Raw genomic sequence first — 21,331 nt, 5'->3', positions numbered from 1 at the left:
GGAGCTGCCTGACATGAGGACAGTTTTGCTTTTGGGGGCCACTGGCCCAGACCCCTGGGGCATCTCCAGCTTTTAACAGAGTTCATTAATGACCTCAAGCTGCCCCAATTACCTGCATTATTATATCTGTCTGCATGATACCTATTTTCTGTAGCTGGTAAAGAGATCCATGTTTATCGTTCAATAAAGTTAGTTAAGAAAATACCCCCTCCCGTTTGTACCTGCCCTTTGCACTGATCAGTATTTTGGCACTTCAGCATGGCTTTTCCCCCTTGCGTCATTACTTAACTCCTCCCATAGACGTTCCATGTTTCAAATTGTTGTGGGGTAGCGTTTCTATTTGATAAATGTTTGTAGAGGTCTGTTGAATATAAGGCGATGCATTTCGTAATGAATATAATAAATATATATAACCCAATACATCACTATATCTGAGAAACAATACATAAATGAAACAATGTTATTCCGTTCCACCCCCTTTGTCGTCACGCTCTGGTACAGGCGCGCTCAGTGAGATTTGGCGCTAGTGTGTTGCCTTGAGGGGGATAACTTTTTAATGTCTTTTGACTTTTTAGTGATTTTGTTTCACATATCTTGATTAGCATTTTATGGATAATAATGTCGGATGAAGAACCGAAGGTCCCAGAGGATCTCTTTAAAGATGTTAAATTTTACGTGGTCGGGGACATTGACCAAAAGGTGAAGCTATCACTGTTGACATATAGCTAGCTAGCTAACCAATGACGTTTACCGCACTAGCCGGTTAGCATAGCGAAACGCTAACGACCAGTCTGTTTCCATTTCACTTTTTTAACCCGTATTGTTTGCAGATTTGCTGTGTAAACTAATACATGCATTACGTTTTACAAATGTATATGAAGTTGTCATTGATCCAGATTAGGTTAGTTTGTTGACGTTAGCGACCGTAGCCAGTTGGATGCTTAGCTAGCTAGCCAGTTTTCTACTAGTGCAGGTTAGCCAACCAGTAATCTGGCATTTCTATGACTTGGTTATCCAATTTTGCAACGCAGTTAGTAATACAATAAATATACGTTTGGCATGTTTTGCATTGTATATGTATGGATTACCATAGCTAGAACGAGATGGATTGATAATATTGAGGTGAAAGCCCATCGTCGGTTTGCTGAATTGTGCGCCTGTCATTGCGCATACGCGAGGACAAATCCGCCATTGTAGAGATGCAAATGGTACTTCCTGCCAAATAATGCCTTTAATTTACGCGCCTGTGTTTATAAACTGATTTATCGTGTACATACGATGTAAATACACCACGAACATTTTCAAATTGTTCCTTCAAACTATGCTTCAAATAATTAATCCCACTGAGATTGATTTGGCCTATACCTTGCATATTTTTGTCACTTACTAACTAGTTAATAATCAACAGTATCTTCTACTGCTCATTGATAACGTCAATTTCTTAAATATACAGGCCACCCCATGATTGATGAATAACGTCTTTGATGCCTACTGTCTTTCCTTATCACACTTTGGTTGGAATTGTACACATTTATCATATCATTCATCATATGTATTTTTTTTTTTTTTACAAAAGTAAATTTTATTAAATACTTTCTTAACACTTTTTTTCTTCGTAAAACTGCATTGTTGGTTAAGGGCTTGTAAGTAAGCATTTCACTGTAAGGTCTCCACCTGTTGTATTCGGCAAATACGATTTGATTTGAACATGTGCATATAACTGGTTCAATCGACCCCCAGGTGTTCTGTTTTATTTCATTGATGTGATTTCATGTGCAATTTAGGTTGTCCAGCTGCTGAAAGCAGGGAAAGGCAAAGAGGTCTCATACAATGCCTTGGCTACACACATCATAGCAGAGGATGGAGATAACCCAGAGGTTGGGGAGTCACGAGAGGTCTTTGACCTTCCAGTTGTCAAGGTAAGGGTGTGAATTATACATTCATAACTGCCAAAATAAAGGAAACACCAACATAACATGTTTTAATAGGGCGTTGGACCACCACAACCTACCAGAACAGCTTCAATGTGCCTTGGCATAGATTCTACAAGTGTCTGGAAGTATATTGGAGGGACACAACATCATTTTCCCACAAGAAATTCCATAATTTGGGGCGTATTCATTATGCAGATTCAGTTGCAAAACGTTTCTTAAACGTAAGCCAGTGGAATGAAACGGGGAGGGACCTACCTGAATTTGTCCAATAGCAACTCTCGTTTTAGTTATGCTTTGCAACTGTTTGGCTAATGATTACACCCCAGGTTTTTTGTTGATGGTGGTGGAAAAACCTGTCTCAGGTGCTGCTCCAGAATCTCCCATAAATGTTCTATTGGGTTGAGATCTGGTTAAATGCAGAATACATATTTCAGTTGAATGCATTGTACAACTGACTATGTATCTCCCTTCACCCTTTAAACCATCTTTTGAGACCCCTCTGTCAAAGACACTAAGCAGTGGTGGAAAAAGTACTCAATTGTTATACTTGAGTAAAAGTAAAGATACCTTAATAGAAAATTACTCAAGTAAAAGTGAAAGTCACCCAGTAAAATACTACTTGAGAAAAAGTCTAAAGTATTTGGTTTAAAATATACTTAACTATCAAAAGTAAATAGGATTGTTAAAATGTACTTAAGTATCAAAAGTAAAGTATAAACCATTTCAAATTCCTTATATTAAGCAAATCAGATGGCACAATTGTATTTTACATTTTTATTGACGAATAGCCAGGGGCACACTAATTTACAAACAAAACCATTTGTGTTTAGTGAGTCTGCCAGATCTGAGGCAGTAGGGATGACCAGGGATGTTATCTTGAGTGTGAATTGGACCATTTTCATGTGAAAATGTAAAGAGTACTTTTGGGTGTCAGGAAAAATGTATGTAGTATAAAGTACTTCATTTTCTTTAGGAATGTAGTGAAGTAAAAGTTGTCAAAAATATAAATAGTAAAGTACAGACACCCCCAAAAACTACTTAAGTAATACTTTAAAGTATTTTTACCGAAGTACTTTACACCACTGTCCATGTGATCTCTTCTAGCTATGGCATCCAAAATAATGGGCAACTGGGCGTTTTAATACATTACCCTACCCTAAGCAAGATGTGCTGTTAATTGCTTATTTCTCAGGAACCACACCTGTGTGGAAGCACCTTCTTTCAATATACTTTATCCCTTATTTACTCAAGTGTTTCCTTTATTTTGGCAGGTACCTGTATATCCCTTTATGTAGTCAATTCACAAAAAAACGTGTAGCCTTGGTGGTGTGAAGGGAAAAAGTTTAACCGTTTTAAACTCTGTTTTCCTTGTTTTTCAGCCTTCTTGGGTGACTTTGTCCGTCAGATGTGGAGACCTGCTACCGTATCTTTTCATAGAAATGAATTTCATGAACAATTGATTGATGTTTCTTTATTATATTTTAACGGTAACACTTTAGCTGAATGAATAGCTGAACATTTGAGTTGAATGACTTTCTTAACATAAGATAATTCAGAGTTACCGGTTTCTCCCCAGAGTCAGGACAAATATTCTTCGGTGTCACAGCATGTCTACCTAAAGTATGTACTTTTACATATATATTGTTTTATGGATTTATTAGGATAAGTATTTTATATCATGTTAAGATCTTTCTCATGCATTTCTTTGTTTAGCTACCAGAAGATCTGAACACTCTTTGGGCCTTGATCACTTTTTATGGTGGTGATTGTCAACTCAACCTAAACAAGAAATGTACTCACCTGATTGTTCCAGAGCCAAAAGGGGTAATTATTTTTCAGTACTATTCTTGCCATATTAAGTTTTGTCATTCTTGTGTGTTGTTTGTGTTTTTCAAATGTAAAATTATTCCAATGCTCTTCCGATTCAAAGGAAAATATGGGGGGAAAAACACGACTTTCTCCATTTTGGAGAAGATGGACAAATTGGTGAATTGGAACAGTCTTTTGAAAAAGAATGTCTGCAAGTTGCTATTTTTAGGATCTATTGAGGTGCCTGCTGAGGCCTTGCTTGTGTTGGACATTTTATAAGCCTTGCTTTGGCACTGGTCTGTCTGATGGTTATTGCAGGAAGGGGATGTCTTGTTTTACTGCCGTCTTTATGCTCAGGCCCCAGGAGGTAGAGCCTGCCCATAGGTTGTCTAGTGTCTAGTCTTTGCTTGGCCACTGAGAAATGCCTGAACACATGTCTTTGTGTTACTCCAGGTTGTATTCTAATGAAACAATTCATCTCAAGATCTTGATAGCTGTACTATGTTGGTCAGATGATACCAAAACACAAATGTTTGCAGTACACAGAAGAAAAATCATACACCTGAAACGTATTATGTCTGTACATTCACGCCGTGAATTGTGTTTTCCAGGAAAAGTATGAGGTTGCCCTGAAGCACAGCAGCATCAAAATCGTCACGCCGGAGTGGATCACACACTCCGCATTGGACAAGAGCAGGAAGGACGAGGCTCTGTACCACCCCCGGCTGACCTACCAGGAGGAGGAAGAGGATGAGGATGAGGAGAGCGAGTACGAGTCGCGCTCCGAGGGCAGCTACAGCCCTCCAGGCCGCAGGCGCCCAGGCCCCAGGTCCCGGAGATCCAGCCCCTCATCAAGAGATGACTCCCCTGCTAGCGGCCGAGGAGGGACCTCGCCCAAAGCCGAGCGACGAGACGAGCTCATGTTCGATGACTCGGATGACTCTTCTACGGAGAAGGAGGAGCGGAACCTGAACTGGACCCCAGCGGAGATGACCGGGCCGCCCCTGGGTCCCAAACGCAGACTGCAGCCAGTGAAGGACTCTGGCCTGATCAACCTCTGTGCCAGTGTTCTCCCTGTGCCAGGCAGTGCAGGGCCATCAGAAGCCCGGGCTGCCCTAGTACCCAGTGCTGCCCAGCCGGGGGCAGAGAGGCCAGAGGGCATGGCAGGCTGGAGCCCAGCGGCCAGGACACTACGGAACATCACCAACAACTCTGACATCCAGCAGACCACAAGGCCCCCCAACGTTGCACACGTAAGAACACTGTTCTTTAGCGTTCTCTCAAGCGTTCTTTCTTGCTTGGTTTCGTTTGCAGTAGTGGTGTGAAATCAGGGTTTGAAACGGCGACCAGAACTCTCGCATTTGCAACCATTACTTGAGTTAGTCATGTAATTTTTTAGTTAACAACTTGCTTAAAAAAAAGCTTTTATCATGATTTATTGAAACCATTATGTACATTTGACTAAATATAAACCATATGAAATGATCTGCCTGCCCCTGTTTCGCTGTGGTGGGCTGTGTGAGCGAACCACTCCCTCTCCCTACTGTGCCCATGGAGGAGAGAAGGATGCATTCTAATAAGCATAGAAGCATATGACTGTTGCTCAAAGTGCATTTGTGGGGGGAAAATATAGTTTTCAAAGCAACTACTGTTGTGTTAGGTAGCCTAGTGGTTAGAGCATTGGAATAGTAACCGAAAGGTTGCTGGATCGAATCCCCGAGCTGACAAGGTAAAAATCTGTTGTTCTGCCCCTGAACAAGGCAGTTAACCCACTGTTCCCCGGTAGGTCGTCATTGTAAATAAGAATTTGTTCTTAACTGACTTGCCTAGTTAAATACAGGTATAAAATGTTTTTAAATACCCAGTAGAAATTATGTTCGGGCCAGTAGTTTTTTTTAACCCTGAGTAAATCTATCCAAATCAATGTAAGAACACAAGGGCATGCTAATTTAAAATATGGCTAGTCATTATTAGCCTGGTTCTGTATGGAATGCAGGTACATATGGGACACAGGTCAGGTCATTATGGGCACGTAGCGGCAAATAATTGGTGCGATGCCATCAACTGAAAAATGTGTCATTGATAAAATGTCAACATTTGTTTGGTTTCTTACCTCAGATCCTACAGAGTCTCTCTGCCTCAACGAAGACATCAGAGCAGCAGCAGCAGACGAACCAGGGCCAGCCCAACGCCCAACCCAACCCGCTCCTGTTCAACCAAGCGAAGCCCCAAGGTCAGCAGCAGCTCACAGCCGAAGCACAGCACCAGTTACTGCAGCAGCAGTCTCATCAGGTCCCCCAACAACAACAGCCACAACAACAGCCACAACAACAACACCCACCTCAGCAGCTGCCACAGCAGCAGCACCCCATGCTGCAGCATCTCCCACCACAGCAACTCATGCAGTTGCACCACCAGCAACAACAACAACAGCAGCAGCAGCAGCCGCAGGTTCCTCAGCCAGGTTTCCCTCCTCAGTTGCCACAACAACAAGCCCATCAGTTCATCCAGCAGCAGCCACAGCAACAGCAGATCCACCAACAACAGATCTTCACCCAGCAACAGCAACAGCAACAACAACAACCACAACATGCATTCTCGCAGCAACAACTGCGACCGCAGCAGCTCCTGCGGCCACCAATGCAGCAGCAGCAGCTCCAACAGCAGCAGCAGCATGCTTTACAACAGCAGCTACAGCAGTTCCAGCAGCACAGGCTCCAGCAACAGCTGCAGCAGCAACAGCAGCAGCAGCAACAGCAGCAGAACCAGCAGCAACAGCAACTCCATCAACAACACCTCCAACAGCAGCAGCAGCAGCATTTCCTGCAGCAACAGATGCAGCAGCAGCACATGCAGCAGCTCCAACAACAGCAGCAGCAGCATCTGAAGAGCCAGCAGCAGTCGCTGCAGCAGCATCCGAGCCAGCAGCCACTCCAGCAGCAGCAGCAGCCGCAGCAGCAAGGGTCACTACAGCCTCAGCTCCAGCCGCCTCAAGTGCACCAGCTGTTTGGCCACGAGCCAGGGCAGGAGAGTAAGTTCTCTAAGACACAATTGAGATTTCAGTTTCAGTTCATTACACCAAGTCATCAAAATACATAAAAAAAAACAATCGTGATCAGATTATATACATCCAATGATCATCATGCTGTTTGTAATGGTTATAGTTCTGATTTGTTTGACTAACCAAACATTGTTCTGTTTGCGGCTGTAGTTCCAGAAGATGGCTTCTTGGTGGGCTGTGTGTTTGCTGTTGCTGACTACCCAGAGCAGATGGCAGACAAGCAGCTCCTTGCCACGTGGAAGAGAGTAAGAAAAAAAAAACGTTCATTATTTTCTTGGATTTCTCTTTATCTTGTGTCTTAGAAAACAGCATTCGTTATAACTGCATTTGTTCAACTACAGTTTTTCCCCTTGCATTGCTGAGTTGTGTTTTGTGAATCACAGATTATCCAGGCCTATGGTGGAATTGTGGACTCCTCTCTCAACAACCGCTGCACTCACCTGCTCTGTGAAACTCAAGTCAGCAGCATGTATGTCCAGGTAAGCATCATCTCAGCTAAAGGCTTGTTTGAAGGACATGTGTGTGTGTGTGTTGTGTGAGTCCTGCATTGGGTCGGATACCTGCGGGTGGAATGAAAGCATTATTTCAACCCGTGGGTCGGCTTGTGGTTCAGAACAATTATTCTGCAGGGCAGAAACGTTTTAAATCAAGATAATATATTTTTTTACAAACCTAGGAGCTTGTTGTGTTGCATTGTGTTGTGAGTTCCATTCTGTGAGTGGTGAGGCAGACCTATAGGCTACCAGCTATGCATGCAGTGGAACTGTCCATTATTTGTGTAGTGTTGAAACTTATGTTTCATCCCCCCCATGTGAGAATACATTGCCAAGTTTAGGCCTACTTTCCATGGATAGCCTAGCTCACATGAAAAGGGCTAACGTAACCAGAGAATAAAAAGGTTATGAAATTCAGAATTGTGAAAATAGGTGCTGTGCAAGTGAAATCCCGGGTTTGGTTTGGAAGGATCATTGTGGACAAGAACAACAACCTGGTAGATGGATACACAGCCTGCAAAAAGTGCAAGCAGGTATTTCTTTACAATAGGCTAATTCAGTTTATTATCACGTTAAATTCAGGCTTTATTAATTTAGACCAGGGGTTCCCAAACTTTTTCACACCTTTCAGCATTAGGGAACATTCCGTGCTTATTTCCTGCAATTCTACACATTTTGTCATGGGGTGCAAAGATAACTTTGCAGTTTTAAAGCAAATTATCTTGCAATTCTATACATTTTGTCATGTCTAATGTGTGTTCATGTGATATTTGAGTGACAACAAAATTCCAACAATATCTATGGGCTAAAAAAACAAACATTAGCTGACATGGGCTAGTTGATCTGGACATTTCTGACAAGTTATAAATATCTCTCTAACCTGTTAGGGCTAGGGGGCAGTATTGACACGGCCGGACAAAAAACGTACCCGATTTAATCTGGTTACTACTCCTGCCCAGTAACTAGAATATGCATATAATTATTGGCTTTGGATAGAAAACACCCTAAAGTTTCTAAAACTGTTTGAATGGTGTCTGTGAGTATAACAGAACTCATATGGCAGGCAAAAACCGGAGAAGATTCTGAACAGGAAGTGGCCTGTCTGACAAGTTGTTGTTCATCTTGGCTCTTTTTATTGAAGACTGAGGATCTTTGCTGTAACGTGACACTTCCTACGGCTCCCATAGGCTCTCAGAGCCCGGGAAAAAGCTGAATGATATCGAGGCAGCCCCAGGCTGAAACACATTATCGCGTTTATTTTTTTATTTTATTTATTTCACCTTTATTTAACCAGGTAGGCAAGTTGAGAACAAGTTCTCATTTACAATTGCGACCTGGCCAAGATAAAGCAAAGCAGTTCGACAACATACAAAAACACAGAGTTACACATGGAGTAAAACAACATACAATCAATGATGCAGTAGAAAAAAAAATAAGACTATATACAATGTGAGCAAATGATGTGAGATAAGGGAGGTAAAGGCCAAAAAAATGCCATGGTGGCAAAGTAAATAAAGTATAGCAAGAAAAACACTGGAATGGTAGATTTGTAGTTTGAAGAAAGTTCAGAGATAAAATATAAATAATATGGTGCAAAGGAGCTAAATAAATAAATAAATAAATACAGTAGGGGAAGAGGTAGTAGTTTGGGCTAAATTATAGATGGGCTATGTACAGGTGCAGTGATCTGTGAGCTGCTCTGACAGCTGGTGCTTAAAGCTAGTGAGGGAGATAAGTGTTTCCAGTTTCAGAGATTTTTGTAGTTCGTTCCAGTCATTGGCAGCAGAGAACTGGAAGGAGAGACGACCAAAGGAGGAGTTGGCTTTAGGGGTGACCAGAGAGATATACCTGCTGGAGCGCGTGCTACAGGTGGGTGCTGCTATGGTGACCAGTGAGCGGAGATATGGGGGGACTTTACCTAGCAGGGTCTTGTAGATGACCTGGTGCCAATGTGTTTGGCGACGATTATGAAGCGAAGGCCAGCCAACGAGAGCGTACAGGTCGCAGTGGTGGGTAGTATATGGGGCTTTGGTGACAAAACGGATGGCACTGTGATAGACTGCATCCAGCTTGTTGAGTAGGGTATTGGAAGCTATTTTGTAAATGACATCGCCGAAGTCGAGGATTGGTAGGATGGTCAGTTTTACGAGGGTATGTTTGGCAGCATGAGTGAAGGATGCTTTGTTGCGAAATAGGAAGCCAATTCGAGATTTCACTTTGGATTGGAGATGATTGATGTGAGTCTGGAAGGAGAGTTTACAGTCTAACCAGACACCTAGGTATTTGTAGTTGTCCACAAATTCTAAGTTAGAACCGTCCAGAGAAGTGATGCTGGACAGGCGGGCAGGTGCAGGCAGCGATCGGTTGAAGAGCATGCATTTAGTTTTACTTGTGTTTAGGAGCAGTTGGAGACCACGGAAGGAGAGTTGAATGGCATTGAAGCTCGTCTGGAGGGTTGTTAACACAGTGTCCAAAGAAGGGCCAGAAGTGTACAGAATGGTGTCGTCTGCGTAGAGGTGGATCAGAGATTCACCAGCAGCAAGAGCGACATCATTTATGTATACAGAGAAAAGAGTTGGCCCAAGAATTGAACCCTGTGGTACCCCCATAGAGACTGCCAGAGGTCCAGACAGTAGGCCCTCCGATTTGACACACTGAACTCTGTCAGAGAAGTAGTTGGTGAACCAGGCGACGCAATCGTTTGAGAAACCAAGGCTACTGAGTCTGCCGATGAGGATGTGGTGATTAACAGAGTCAAAAGCTTTGGCCAGGTCAATGAATACGGCAGCACAGTATTGTTTCTTATCGATGGCGGTTACGATGTTGTTTAGGACCTTGAGCGTGGCTGAGGTGCACCCATGACCAGCTCTGAAACCAGATTGCATAGCGGAGAGGGTGCGGTGGGATTCGAAATGGTCGGTAATCTGTTTGTTGACTTGGCTTTCGAAGACCTTAGAAAGGCAGGGTAGGATGGATATAGGTCTGTAGCAATTTGGGTCAAGAGTGTCACCTCCTTTGAAGAGGGGGATGACAGCAGCTGCTTTCCAATCTATGGGAATCTCAGACGACACGAAAGAGAGGTTGAACAGGCTAGTAATAGGGGTTGCAATAATTTCGGCAGATAATTTTAGAAAGAAAGGGTCCAGATTGTCAAGCCCAGCTGATTTGTAGGGGTCCAGATTTTGCAGCTCTTTCAGAACATCAGCTGAATGGATTTGGGAGAAGGAGAAATGGGGGAGGCTTGGGCGAGTAGCTGTGGGGGGTGCAGTGCTGTTGAATGCAGTAGGGGTAGTTAGGTGGAAAGCAAGGCCAGCCGTAGAAAAATGCTTATTGAAATTCTCAATTATAGTGGGCTTATCGGTGGTGACAGAGTTTCCTATCCTCAGTGCAGTGGGCAGTTGGGAGGAGGTGTTCTTATTCTCCATGGACTTTACAATGTCCCAGAACTTTTTAGAGTTGGAGTTGCACAAAGCGAATTTCTGTTTGAAAAAGCTAGCCTTGGCGTTTCTAACTGCCTGTGTGTATTGGTTTCTAACTTCCCTAAAAAGTTGCATATCGCGGGGGCAGTTCGATGCTAATGCAGAACGCCACAGGATATTTTTGTGTTGGTTAAGGGCAGTCAGGTCTGGGGAGAACCAAGGGCTATATCTGTTCCTGGTTCTAAATTTCTTGAAAGGGGCATGCTTATTTAAGATGGATAGTTTAAGTTTAAGTTAGTTTAAGTTTGGATAGTGGCTGGTCAGAGTACTCTGAGACTCAGGCTCGTGCACGAGATGTTTTTATTTTCTCTCTCTTTGTACGTATACACGCTTTCCCGGTCGAAATATTATCGCTTTTTTACGAGAAAAATTGCATAAAAATGGATTTTAAACAGCGGTTGACATGCTTCGAAGTACGGTAATGGAATATTTAGATTTTTTTTGTCACGAAATGCACCATGCTCGTCACCCTTATTTACCCTTTCGGATAGTGTCTTGAATGCACGAACAAAACGCCGCTATTTGGATATAACAATGGATTATTTGGGACCAAACCAACATTTGTTATTGAAGTAGAAGTCCTGGGAGTGCATTCTGACGAAGAACAGCAAAGGTAATAACATTTTTCTTATAGTAAATCTGACTTTGGTGAGTGCTAAACTTGCTGGGTGTCTAAATAGCTAGCCCTGTGATGCCGGGCTATCTACTTAGAATATTGCAAAATGTGCTTTCACCGAAAAGCTATTTTAAAATCGGACATATCGAGTGCATAGAGGAGTTCTGTATCTATAATTCTTAAAATAATTGTTATGTTTTTTGTGAACGTTTATCGTGAGTAATTTAGTAAATTCACCGGCAGTGTTCGGTCGGAATGCTAGTCACATGCTAGTCACATGCTAATGTAAAAAGCTGGTTTTTGATATAAATATGAACTTGATTGAACAAAACATGCATGTATTGTATAACATAATGTCCTAGGGTTGTCATCTGATGAAGATCATCAAAGGTTAGTGCTGCATTTAGCTGTGGTTTGGGTTTATGTGACATATGCTAGCTTGAAAAATGGGTGTCTGATTATTTCTGGCTGGGTACTCTGCTGACATAATCTAATGTTTTGCTTTCGTTGTAAAGCCGTTTTGAAATCGGACAGTGTGGTTAGATTAACGAGAGTCTTGTCTTTAAAATGGTGTAAAATAGTCATATGTTTGAAAAATTAAAGTTTTTGCATTTTTGAGGTATTTGAATATCGCGCCACGGGATTACACTGGCTGTTGAGTAGGTGGGACGCAAGCGTCCCACCTAGCCCATAGAGGCTAAGGTATGTAATGACTAACATGACAAGAGGAACTGATGATGCACTACCCAATTTCAAAATTGCACCCTGTGCATTCTACTATGACAACTTTCAAGAGTACGTTTAAAGCCGGACTGAGTACATTTTTTTGGGGTGGGGGGCACCCCACAGTTTGGGAATCACTGATTTACACCATACACTGGCCATAGCAAGTTTCAACCGGTGTGCCTGGTAAAAGTTGTGAGTATAACCTACTAAATAAATGTATTTTTGCATCCTATATTCAATTCTGGGAATTGTTTAAGTTTCAATTAAACTATTTTATTATCTAAACAATGTTGAATGTAAAGGTTTTGTTATGCCAGCTAAGAAGGCTAATTAGAAGGTCCTTTTTTTTCAGAGGGATTTGAGTCGTCTATGTGCCGCATCTCATTGTGAAAATAAAAATATATTGTTCTTAATTCATGGCATGGTTTCCTTTTATCCAAATGTTGAATAGACATGCAGACAAATTAATTCATACAGGGAAGGGGAATATCAGCCTTCTATTCAATTAATGAACCATATCTATTATGTTATTTGGCGGGTCACGGATCGGCTCTCAGAACAATTCTATGCGGGTGTGTTGGGTTACGAGAATCAGTCCTGAGGTAGGGTATATTGGGTGGGGCTCGGAATTGATGTGTCTCCAAAAAACGGACCCGTGCAGGACTCTAGTGTGTGTGTCCGTTATATTAGGTTTTAAAGGTAATCTCTCTTGTTGCTGTACCTCAGGCCCTACGGGAGGGGAGGCGCTGTGTCACTGCCCACTGGCTGAACACAATCCTGAAGAAGAAGAAGATGGTTCCTCCCCACAGAACCCTACACCTCCCCTTCGCCTTCCCACCTGGAGCCAAGCCCTGCTCACAACACGTACGCATCACTTCCTCTTTATCTCGCTACATTCAAAACATCTAACATGGGTTGGGAACTGCTTTCATTTGTTTTTAATTTTGAACAATGGTACAATCAGTGGTGTGCTATTCCCCCCTTATAATTTCGCAATCAAAGTTTGTTCCGACATGTAGCCTATTGAATTGACCTGATATCATTTTAAAATATGCATAAAATGCATCCTCCATATTGGCTCAAATAAATGTTTCAATTTTTAATACCCTCAAACACCAAATTAGGCCTACCAAAAAATAAAAATAAAGGGCACCATCACTTCACGTTTTACGGCTGAAACGTCCAAGCTGCATGCCAACCATTTGATCTAAATCACTTTCATGGGTATATGCTTTCAGATCTTCTTGAATGATGTACATAACCTTCTGTTTGAGTGCATTTTAGAGCAGATGGAGTTCACAAGTTTGTTGTGTGTTTTGTTTGTCGAAGCACATATTTTGCCCAGTGGCACGTTCTGTTGAGTCTTGGCCTCATGATAAAAAAAGGCAACCATTTAGCACAATCATCCTGAAGTCTTATACGAAATGATGTGTTTTTTGGTCTAACAGTAACATTGTACTAGCTATTATATTTGGTTTGTTATGTCGAATACTAGTTGATCATTAAATGATCTTGCGAGAACTTGATTCAGCTTAAACTTGATTAAATGAGCACCATTGCATTCTGAGAAGTGGCGGAGCGTTGCTCCAGTAGCGCTACACCCATGGGTACGATCCTACATTTTGCATTGGTGTATGATGAGGTAATGAGTAGAATTCCAAGGAGAACTAGGCCTATGTAATGAATAGCTCAGAAGTAGAGTTCATAGCTTCAATAGTAAGTCCATTGACGTTCCTAACATTCGTTCCTCTTCAGATCATCTCTGTGACTGGCTTTGTGGACTCAGACCGTGATGACCTGAAGCTGATGGCCTACCTGGCAGGAGCCAGATACACAGGCTACCTCTGTCGTAGCAACACCGTGCTCATCTGTAAAGAGTACGAGAAGATATTGATATGCTTTCACCTATTTAGAATGGCATGTAAATGTTGTAGACACAGTCAAGACGTTGGCGTAATCATGTTCAAAATTTGTGTGGATGGGTTGCAGGTTTTATATATATATATATGTGTGTGTGTGTGTGTGTGTGTGTGTGTGTGTGTGTGTTTTATGCCTGTATCATGTCTACTTTACTGTTGCGATCCCCTGTGTTAACCCTTTCTCCCTCCCGGTCTCCTCAGGCCCAGTGGTCTGAAGTATGAGAAGGCCAAGGAGTGGAGGATCCCCTGCGTCAACGCCCAGTGGCTCTGTGACATCCTCCTGGGGAACTTTGAGGCTCTCCGGCAGATCCAGCACAGCAGATACTCCAACTTCAACCTGCAGGAACCACTCATCCCCAACCAGCATCTGGTTCAGACCCTACTGGGTACAGGGCTCAGAAGTCTTACAGTGGGGGCAAGGGGACTTTACAGTGCATTCGGAAAGTATTCAGAACCCTTACCTTTTTCCACATTTTGTTACGTTACAGCCTAAAGGATGAAATAAAATAAAAAAATCCTCGTCAATCTGCACACAATACCCCATAATGACAAAGCGAAAACAGCTTTTTAGACATTTTTGCAAATTGATAAAAAAAACATACCTTTTATTACATAAGTATTCAGACCCTTCGTAATGAGACTCGAAATTGATCTCAGGTGCATCCTAGTTCCATTGATCATCCTTGAGCTATTTCTATAACTTGGTTGGAGTCTACTTGTGATAAATTCAATTGATTGGACATGATTTGGAAAGGCACACACCTGTCTATATGAGGTCCCGCAGTTGACAGTGCATTTCAGAGCAAAAACCAAGCCATGAGATCAAAGGAATTGTCCGTAGCGCTCCGAGACAGGATTGTGTTTATCTGGGGAAGGGTACCAAAACATTTCTGCAGCATTGAAGGTCCCCAAGAACACAGTGGCCTTAAAACATTCTTAAATGGAAGAAGTTTAGGACCATCAAGACTCTTCCTAGAGCTGACCGCCTGGCCAAACTGAGCAATCGGGGGAGAAGGGCCTTGGTCAGGGAGGTGACCAAGAACCCGATGGTCACTCTCATAGAGCTCTGGAGTTCCTCTGTGGCGATGGGAGAACTTTCCAGAAGGACAACCACATATGCAGCACTCTACCAATCAGGCCTTTATAGTAGAGTTGCCAGACAGAAGCCACTCCTCAGTAAAAGGCACATGGACAGCCTGCTTGGAGTTTGCCAAAAGGCACCTAAAGGACTTTGACCATGATATACAAGATTCCCTGGTCTGATGAAGATAGAACTCTTTGACATGAATGCCAAGCGTCACGTCTGGAGGAAACCTGCCACCATCCCTACAGTGAATCTTGGTGGTGGCAGCATCATGCTGTGGGGATGTTTTTCAATGACAGGGACTGAGAGCCTAGTCAGGATCGAGGGAAAGATTAACAGAGCAAAGTATAGCGAAATCCTTGATGACAACCTGCTCCAGACCTCAGAGTGGGGTGAAGGTTCACCTTCCAATGAGGACAATGACCCTAAGCACACAGCCAAGACAACACAGGAGTGGCTTCAGGACAAGTCTCTGAATGTCCTTGAGTGGCCCAGCCAGAGCCCGGACTTGAACCCGATCGAACATCTCTGGAGAGGCCTGAAAATAGCTGTGCAGCGACGCTCCTCATTTAACCCGACAGAGCTTGAGAGGATCTGCAGATGAGAAACTCCCCAAATACAGGTGTGCCAAGCTTGTAGCGTCATACCCAAGAAGACTCAAGGATGTAATCACAAAAAGGTGCTTCAACAAAGTACTGAGTAAAGGGTCTGAATACTTATGTAAATGTGATATTTCAGTAGTTTTTTAAATATAAATTTGCAACAATTTCTAAAGACCTGTTTTTGCTTGATAATTATGGGGTATTGAGTGTAGATTTTTGTTGTTAATATAATCCATTTTTGAGTAAATTGGGGGGGAAATCAAGGGGTCTGAATACTTTCCGAATGCACTGTATATGGGTAATAATTTTTTGAAATTTGAGGGGGATGGACAAAATTCTTAAACACAGGTGTGGATTATATACATTTTTCTCCTTTTGATTTTAGGTGCTTGGCGGGCTCCTGTGAAGGTTTCACCTGATGCGTTGGCAGCATTGCAGCTGCAACAGAAGCAGAGACAGTCTGAGTCCAACTCCCAGCCTCCAAATAAGAAGCCAAGGTGAGTCTCCATCACTCTAAATTTCACAGTGTTGTGTAGCACAGTATGTTGAATTAGTCAATCTGCAAAATTTGTGTTAGGAAAAATATTTGTTTCTAAAAATATATATACATATATTTGTATATATGGACACAACTCAATTACCTAAAGTTTCTCACCCAATGATCCAAATGTTCTCTCAATTGTAGACTTGAGGAGATTCAATCCCCAACCAAGAAGCTTCCACCAGAGTCGACACCGTACATTTTCTTTACTGGCTTTGAGCCAACACAGGTCCAACAATTCATGAAGGTAATTGCCTTTTTATGCCTCTGCGCAGCTGAGTCTGCAGAAAACAGTCATTGTCTTGAATTATTGTTATCAATAACCAATATTTAGCAAAAGGTATCACAGGATAACTTCTGATTCTCAGCACTCACAGACCAGCCTCTAACAGTGCATCCGATGTCTCCCGTCTTTCCAGAGGCTGCACAACCTTGGAGGGGAGGTTGCAGAGAGCGCTCAGAAGTGCACCCATCTGGTAGCCAACAAGGTGACGAGGACGGTGAAGTTTCTCACAGCCATGTCAATCGTCAAGCACATCGTCACCCCTGAGTGGTTAGAAGAGAGCTGGAAGAGCCAGAAGTTTGTCGGTACGTTAAATATGCATTCAGTTATTCGAGAATAGATCTGTGTGAGGGAGTTTCATGTTGCCGAGATACTGTTGTGATCGCTTACTTTTTGTGTGTAGCTTTGTAGAGTGTATGTGGGTTCTTAGAGGGAGTGAGTTTTTGTACATTCTTTAGAGCAGGGTTCCCCAACTGGTGGCCTGCTGACCGAATTTGGCCTGCGGGTGATTTTTTTTTTTTAAGTAAAATTTCAGAAATGTTTTTATTGTTGGACATAAGACTGTAAAACACCAGCAAATTAGTGATATTAATTTAGGAAATCTGTTCCCAAGTATTCCCATGCATAATAGATAGATACAGTATGTGTGATCGTATACAAATCTAAGCAAGGTATAAAACTATGTTTTAGTCAAATATGATCTGTTTTGGCTTCTTGCTGTCAATTTGCAGACTACAAATGACTTGTAATTATGTTCCTGACCATCTGCTTAATAAAATAATCATCCCTTGGGTGAATCTAGTTGATGATCCCTGCTTTAGACTACAGCATGTGTGTATTCGTTAGAGTATGTGTATTCTTATAGTACGTGTTTGTTTATTCAGATGAGCAGAACTACATGCTGAGAGATGCCGAGGCAGAGGTGCTGTTTGGCTTCAGTCTGGAAGAGTCACTGAAGAGGGCCCACACTGCACCACTCTTCAAGGTTAGTGAAACAATGCACTTATGGAATCTATCCCCAATGTCTATCTGCCTGGACAGTGGACACCAATGTGTACATACTTGTTCTGTCGAGTCATCAGATTGTTATCGAGTCAATTTGTCTGATTGGATGCATTCGATTAGGGCTGCACAATTAATCAAATTCACATCGAAATCGCAATATTGACATGTGCAATATCCATATTGCATGCAATATTTTGAAACGCCGGTCAGCCGCATGTAAGGTCCATTTGTATAGTTTACTGTGTTTGTCGTCGCTCTCCCTCTCTTGCGGCTGCTTCCCACACACCAAGCCCCAACCCTTCACTCAAGTAACGCAGTTCCTCCTCCCTGCTGTTAGCCCTGTTGTTAGTCACTATAAGTTTGCATGCTGTTCTGTTAAATGCAGTCAGATTGATCCAAACAAGCACGATGGTGCTTTCCACTTTGCTTCTTAATATGAATCACTCTATTTCCATGATTCCAACAGTCACCCAAGTGTTTTGAGCTATACTGTACAAAACATTAGGAACCCCTCTTTCCATGACATAGACTGACCAGGTGAATCCAGGTGAAAGCTATGATCCCTTATTGATGTCACCTGTTAAATCCACTTCAATCAGTGTAGATGAAGGGGAGGATACAGGTTAAAGAAGGATTTTTAAGCCTTGATACAATTGAGACATGGATTGTGTCTATGTGCCATTTAGAGCCTGAATTGGCAAGACAAAAGATTTAAGTGTCTTTGAATGGGGTATGGTAGTAGGTGCCAGGCACACCAGTTTGAGTGTGTCAAGAACTGCAACGATGCTGGGGTTTTTCACACTCAACAGTTATCCATGTGTATCAAGAATGGTCTACCACCCAAAGGACATCCATCCAACTTGACACAACTGTGGGAGGCATTGGAGTCAACATGAGCCAGCATCCCTGTGGAACACTTTCGACACCTTGTAGTCCATGCCCTGACAAATTGAGTCTGTTCTGAGGGCTAAAGGGGGTGCAACTCAATATTATGAAAGTATTCCTAATGTTTTGTATACTCTGTGTAAGTCAAATCGCAATCGCAATATTTGGTTAAAAAAAACCACAATTACATTTTTTGCCCATATCTTGCAGCCCTACATTAGATACCCAACTGGCTCTTAAACATGTCTTTCTGGTTTTCTCTCCCTCTCTAGGGCAAGTATTTCTACATTACCCCTGGGATCTGTCCCAGCCTTATCACTATGAAGGCCATTGTAGAGAGCGCAGGAGGCAAGGTGCTCCCCAAGCAGCCCTCCTTCCGCAAAATAATGGAGCACAAGCAGAACAAGGTACTGGTCCTCTCCATGTCGTCACAGCATTGTGTTATAAATGTGTACTTGAGGTGATGTTCTATTACTGAACTCGTGGAATGTTTTCTGTTCTTTTCAGAACCTTGCTGAGATCATCCTGATATCCTGTGAGAATGATCTTCATCTATGTAGAGAGTACTTCTTGAAGAACATTGGTAAGAGAAACCTGTAAATGCACACACGTAAATGTGCTTTGGATGTGGGCGATTGTTTCGACATTCTGTTTTGACTCTAGCCTAAACCTACTTCTTGTCTCCCCTGTTTCTTCCTAACAGACACCCACAATGCTGAGTTTATATTGACTGGTGTATTGACACAGAACATGGATTATGAATCATATCCTTTTAAATAGATCATGGGTTTTAAGATTGTGTCAATTGATTGTAGTGATTCTGATTGTGATATCCACTTTGTTGTTCTGTTAAAGCCCATCTCACCACTTTCCTTAACAATCTCACATATAAATTCACATGATGGCGAAGACAAGAAGGTGAAGATGAGGAGGCAGCAAGGAAGGCTAAAACAAGTTGCAATGTACAGTCACACTACTCTTGATATTTTGCAAGATTTTGTACCCTGTGGATAGATAATTGGTCGTTTTGTAGCTTTTTGTAACAACCGTTAATAATGCATACATAAATTGATGTTATTTTTGTGGACTGAATGTTTAAATTATGGATTGATTTTAACATGTTTTATTGTATTGTTAAAAGGTTCCAGCAATTATTCAACACTTTTGGAATAAAATCAGAACTTTGTTGTCAAAATGAATCTGAGAATTTCTTTGCTTTCTCACAAATTTGACTATTTAGATATTCATGGTACAGTGCCAAAACTCATTTTACAATCACAACTTAAGAAGCAGAGTTTGTTACGGTTCATGTATTGAACTAAACTGCACTAAGCAACATAATTTAATGATCAAATTCTACTGTCATACCGGACTTTTCCAAACTACCAAATTGAACATGGTCTCTACTCTTGATCTTACTTTTAAGACATAATTCCTCAAAGACTTGATTTAATTAATTGTTAATGAAGTATTAAAGTAGTTACTGGTGATTGAAAATTACTTGCTGTCAGACAAGTGCCTGGAGTTATCTCTTGGCCCCTCTGGTGGGTGAACAGCCTGAGGTGATGCCCTCAAAAACACAATTGAATTAGTGCCTCATCCAAGGTCGTGTGCCAGATACGCTTTGGGGAGCTGATCACGTTACCAAAGATGTTGAAGTTTGGAAAACTGGAACCAAGTAATTGTTGGTGCATTGTGGATAACATTTTGGGCTTCTAAAAATGCTTTGTGTCATATTAACTATTATGTACTGTACACAATGCTGTTATCTTCTGACGTTATATCACTTTATTTTGAATAACCTTCATTTCCCGTACAGGTATTATTAATAACCTTGATAGGCCTACTGTAGTGGATCCATAGGTAACTATGAACAGGACATCCTCTTTCTTGAGACCCTTGGGTTTTAAGAAATCTAACGCTGTACAGGGATTCATAGTCTGAAAATAAACCTAGCTCTATAATCAAACAAAGGACGTACCAAATCAGTATTACCAGAAATATAGCTTACATTTGCCGACAGACGTGGGCAAGAAGAGAGATCCATAGTCCATTGCATCAAAAAATTAAGATTTTCAGTACCTACAGTATGATGAATAGGTTTTAGCTAATATTGAACTAAAATAAATGTCTATATATGCCAGAGCTTTCCATTAGTTCCCTCTTAAAATGTATTGCATAAAGCCACTGTACTTGAACAAAGAGTATATTGCACCCACTTCCATTAATTATATATATTTTTATGTACAATTCAGTAATGAAGCTTTGCTTTTTCCCTACAGCAGCAGTTCCAAAACATATTTTTTACCATGACCCTTCTAGAGGGGCGGCAGGTAGCCTAGTGGTTAGAGCGTTGGACTAGTAACTGAAAGGTTGCAAGATCGAATCCCTGAGCTGACAAGGTAACAATCTGTCGTTCTGCCCCTGAACAAGGCAGTTAATCCACTGTTCCTAGGCTGTCGTTGAAAATAAGAAGTTGTTCTTAACTGACTTGCCTAGTTAAATAAAGGTAATGAAATGGAGCCTTTTGAATGTTCTTGTGACCACCCCCAGAACAAACACTGACGGCCATTTTCCACTGTACGGACTGCCTGCAACTCCATAATAAAAATACATTTTAGTCACATTCGCCAAATACAACTGGTGTAGACTTTAACGTGAAATGCGTGCTTACGAGCCCTTCCCAACGATGCAGAGTTAAAAATCATAAAATAGTAACACGAGAAATAAATCATAAAGTTACCAATGATTCTTTGTTTGCTCTCTGCAATACTGGCTGCTAAACTTTGCTATGATGACCTATCTAAATACCATAAAAGGCCAGCACTCACATGATACACTTTCATTGATTTAGGGCAACAGAGTTAAAAATGAAGACAATAGATTTGACCAC

At 41.8% G+C, this 21,331-nt stretch overlaps 1 protein-coding gene across 1 annotated transcript; it reads left to right on the top strand.

Moving 5' to 3' along the window:
- Positions 1-483: 483 nt before the first annotated feature.
- Positions 484-19,637, top strand: paxip1 (PAX interacting (with transcription-activation domain) protein 1). The gene is made up of 20 exons (XM_014140399.2): positions 484-699; positions 1,785-1,919; positions 3,314-3,357; positions 3,491-3,554; positions 3,648-3,758; positions 4,355-4,996; positions 5,862-6,774; positions 6,955-7,049; positions 7,188-7,283; positions 12,846-12,983; positions 13,875-13,996; positions 14,240-14,424; positions 16,110-16,221; positions 16,410-16,512; positions 16,685-16,853; positions 17,433-17,533; positions 18,711-18,845; positions 18,946-19,021; positions 19,142-19,202; positions 19,325-19,637. The coding sequence occupies exons 1-20, from the start codon at positions 619-621 to the stop codon at positions 19,338-19,340; spliced, it is 3,399 nt and encodes a 1,132-aa protein (XP_013995874.2). The 5' UTR covers positions 484-618; the 3' UTR covers positions 19,341-19,637.
- The last annotated feature ends 1,694 nt before the right edge of the window (positions 19,638-21,331 follow it).

The sequence above is a fragment of the Salmo salar genome, chromosome ssa14 (genome assembly GCF_905237065.1).
Source record: "Salmo salar chromosome ssa14, Ssal_v3.1, whole genome shotgun sequence".
In the NCBI taxonomy this organism is placed as follows: domain Eukaryota; kingdom Metazoa; phylum Chordata; class Actinopteri; order Salmoniformes; family Salmonidae; genus Salmo; species Salmo salar.
The sequence above is the reverse complement of the archived record's forward strand: the minus strand, read 5'-3'. Positions and strand labels throughout refer to the sequence as shown.

Coding starts and splice junctions, on each gene's coding strand:
- paxip1 (XM_014140399.2), top strand. CDS start 619: ATGTCGGATGAAGAACCGAAGGTCCCAGAGGATCTCTTTAAAGATGTT. Junction 7,284..12,845: donor TCAGCAGCATGTATGTCCAG/GTAAGCATCATC, acceptor GCTGTACCTCAG/GCCCTACGGGAGGGGAGGCG. Junction 17,534..18,710: donor ACACTGCACCACTCTTCAAG/GTTAGTGAAACA, acceptor CTCCCTCTCTAG/GGCAAGTATTTCTACATTAC.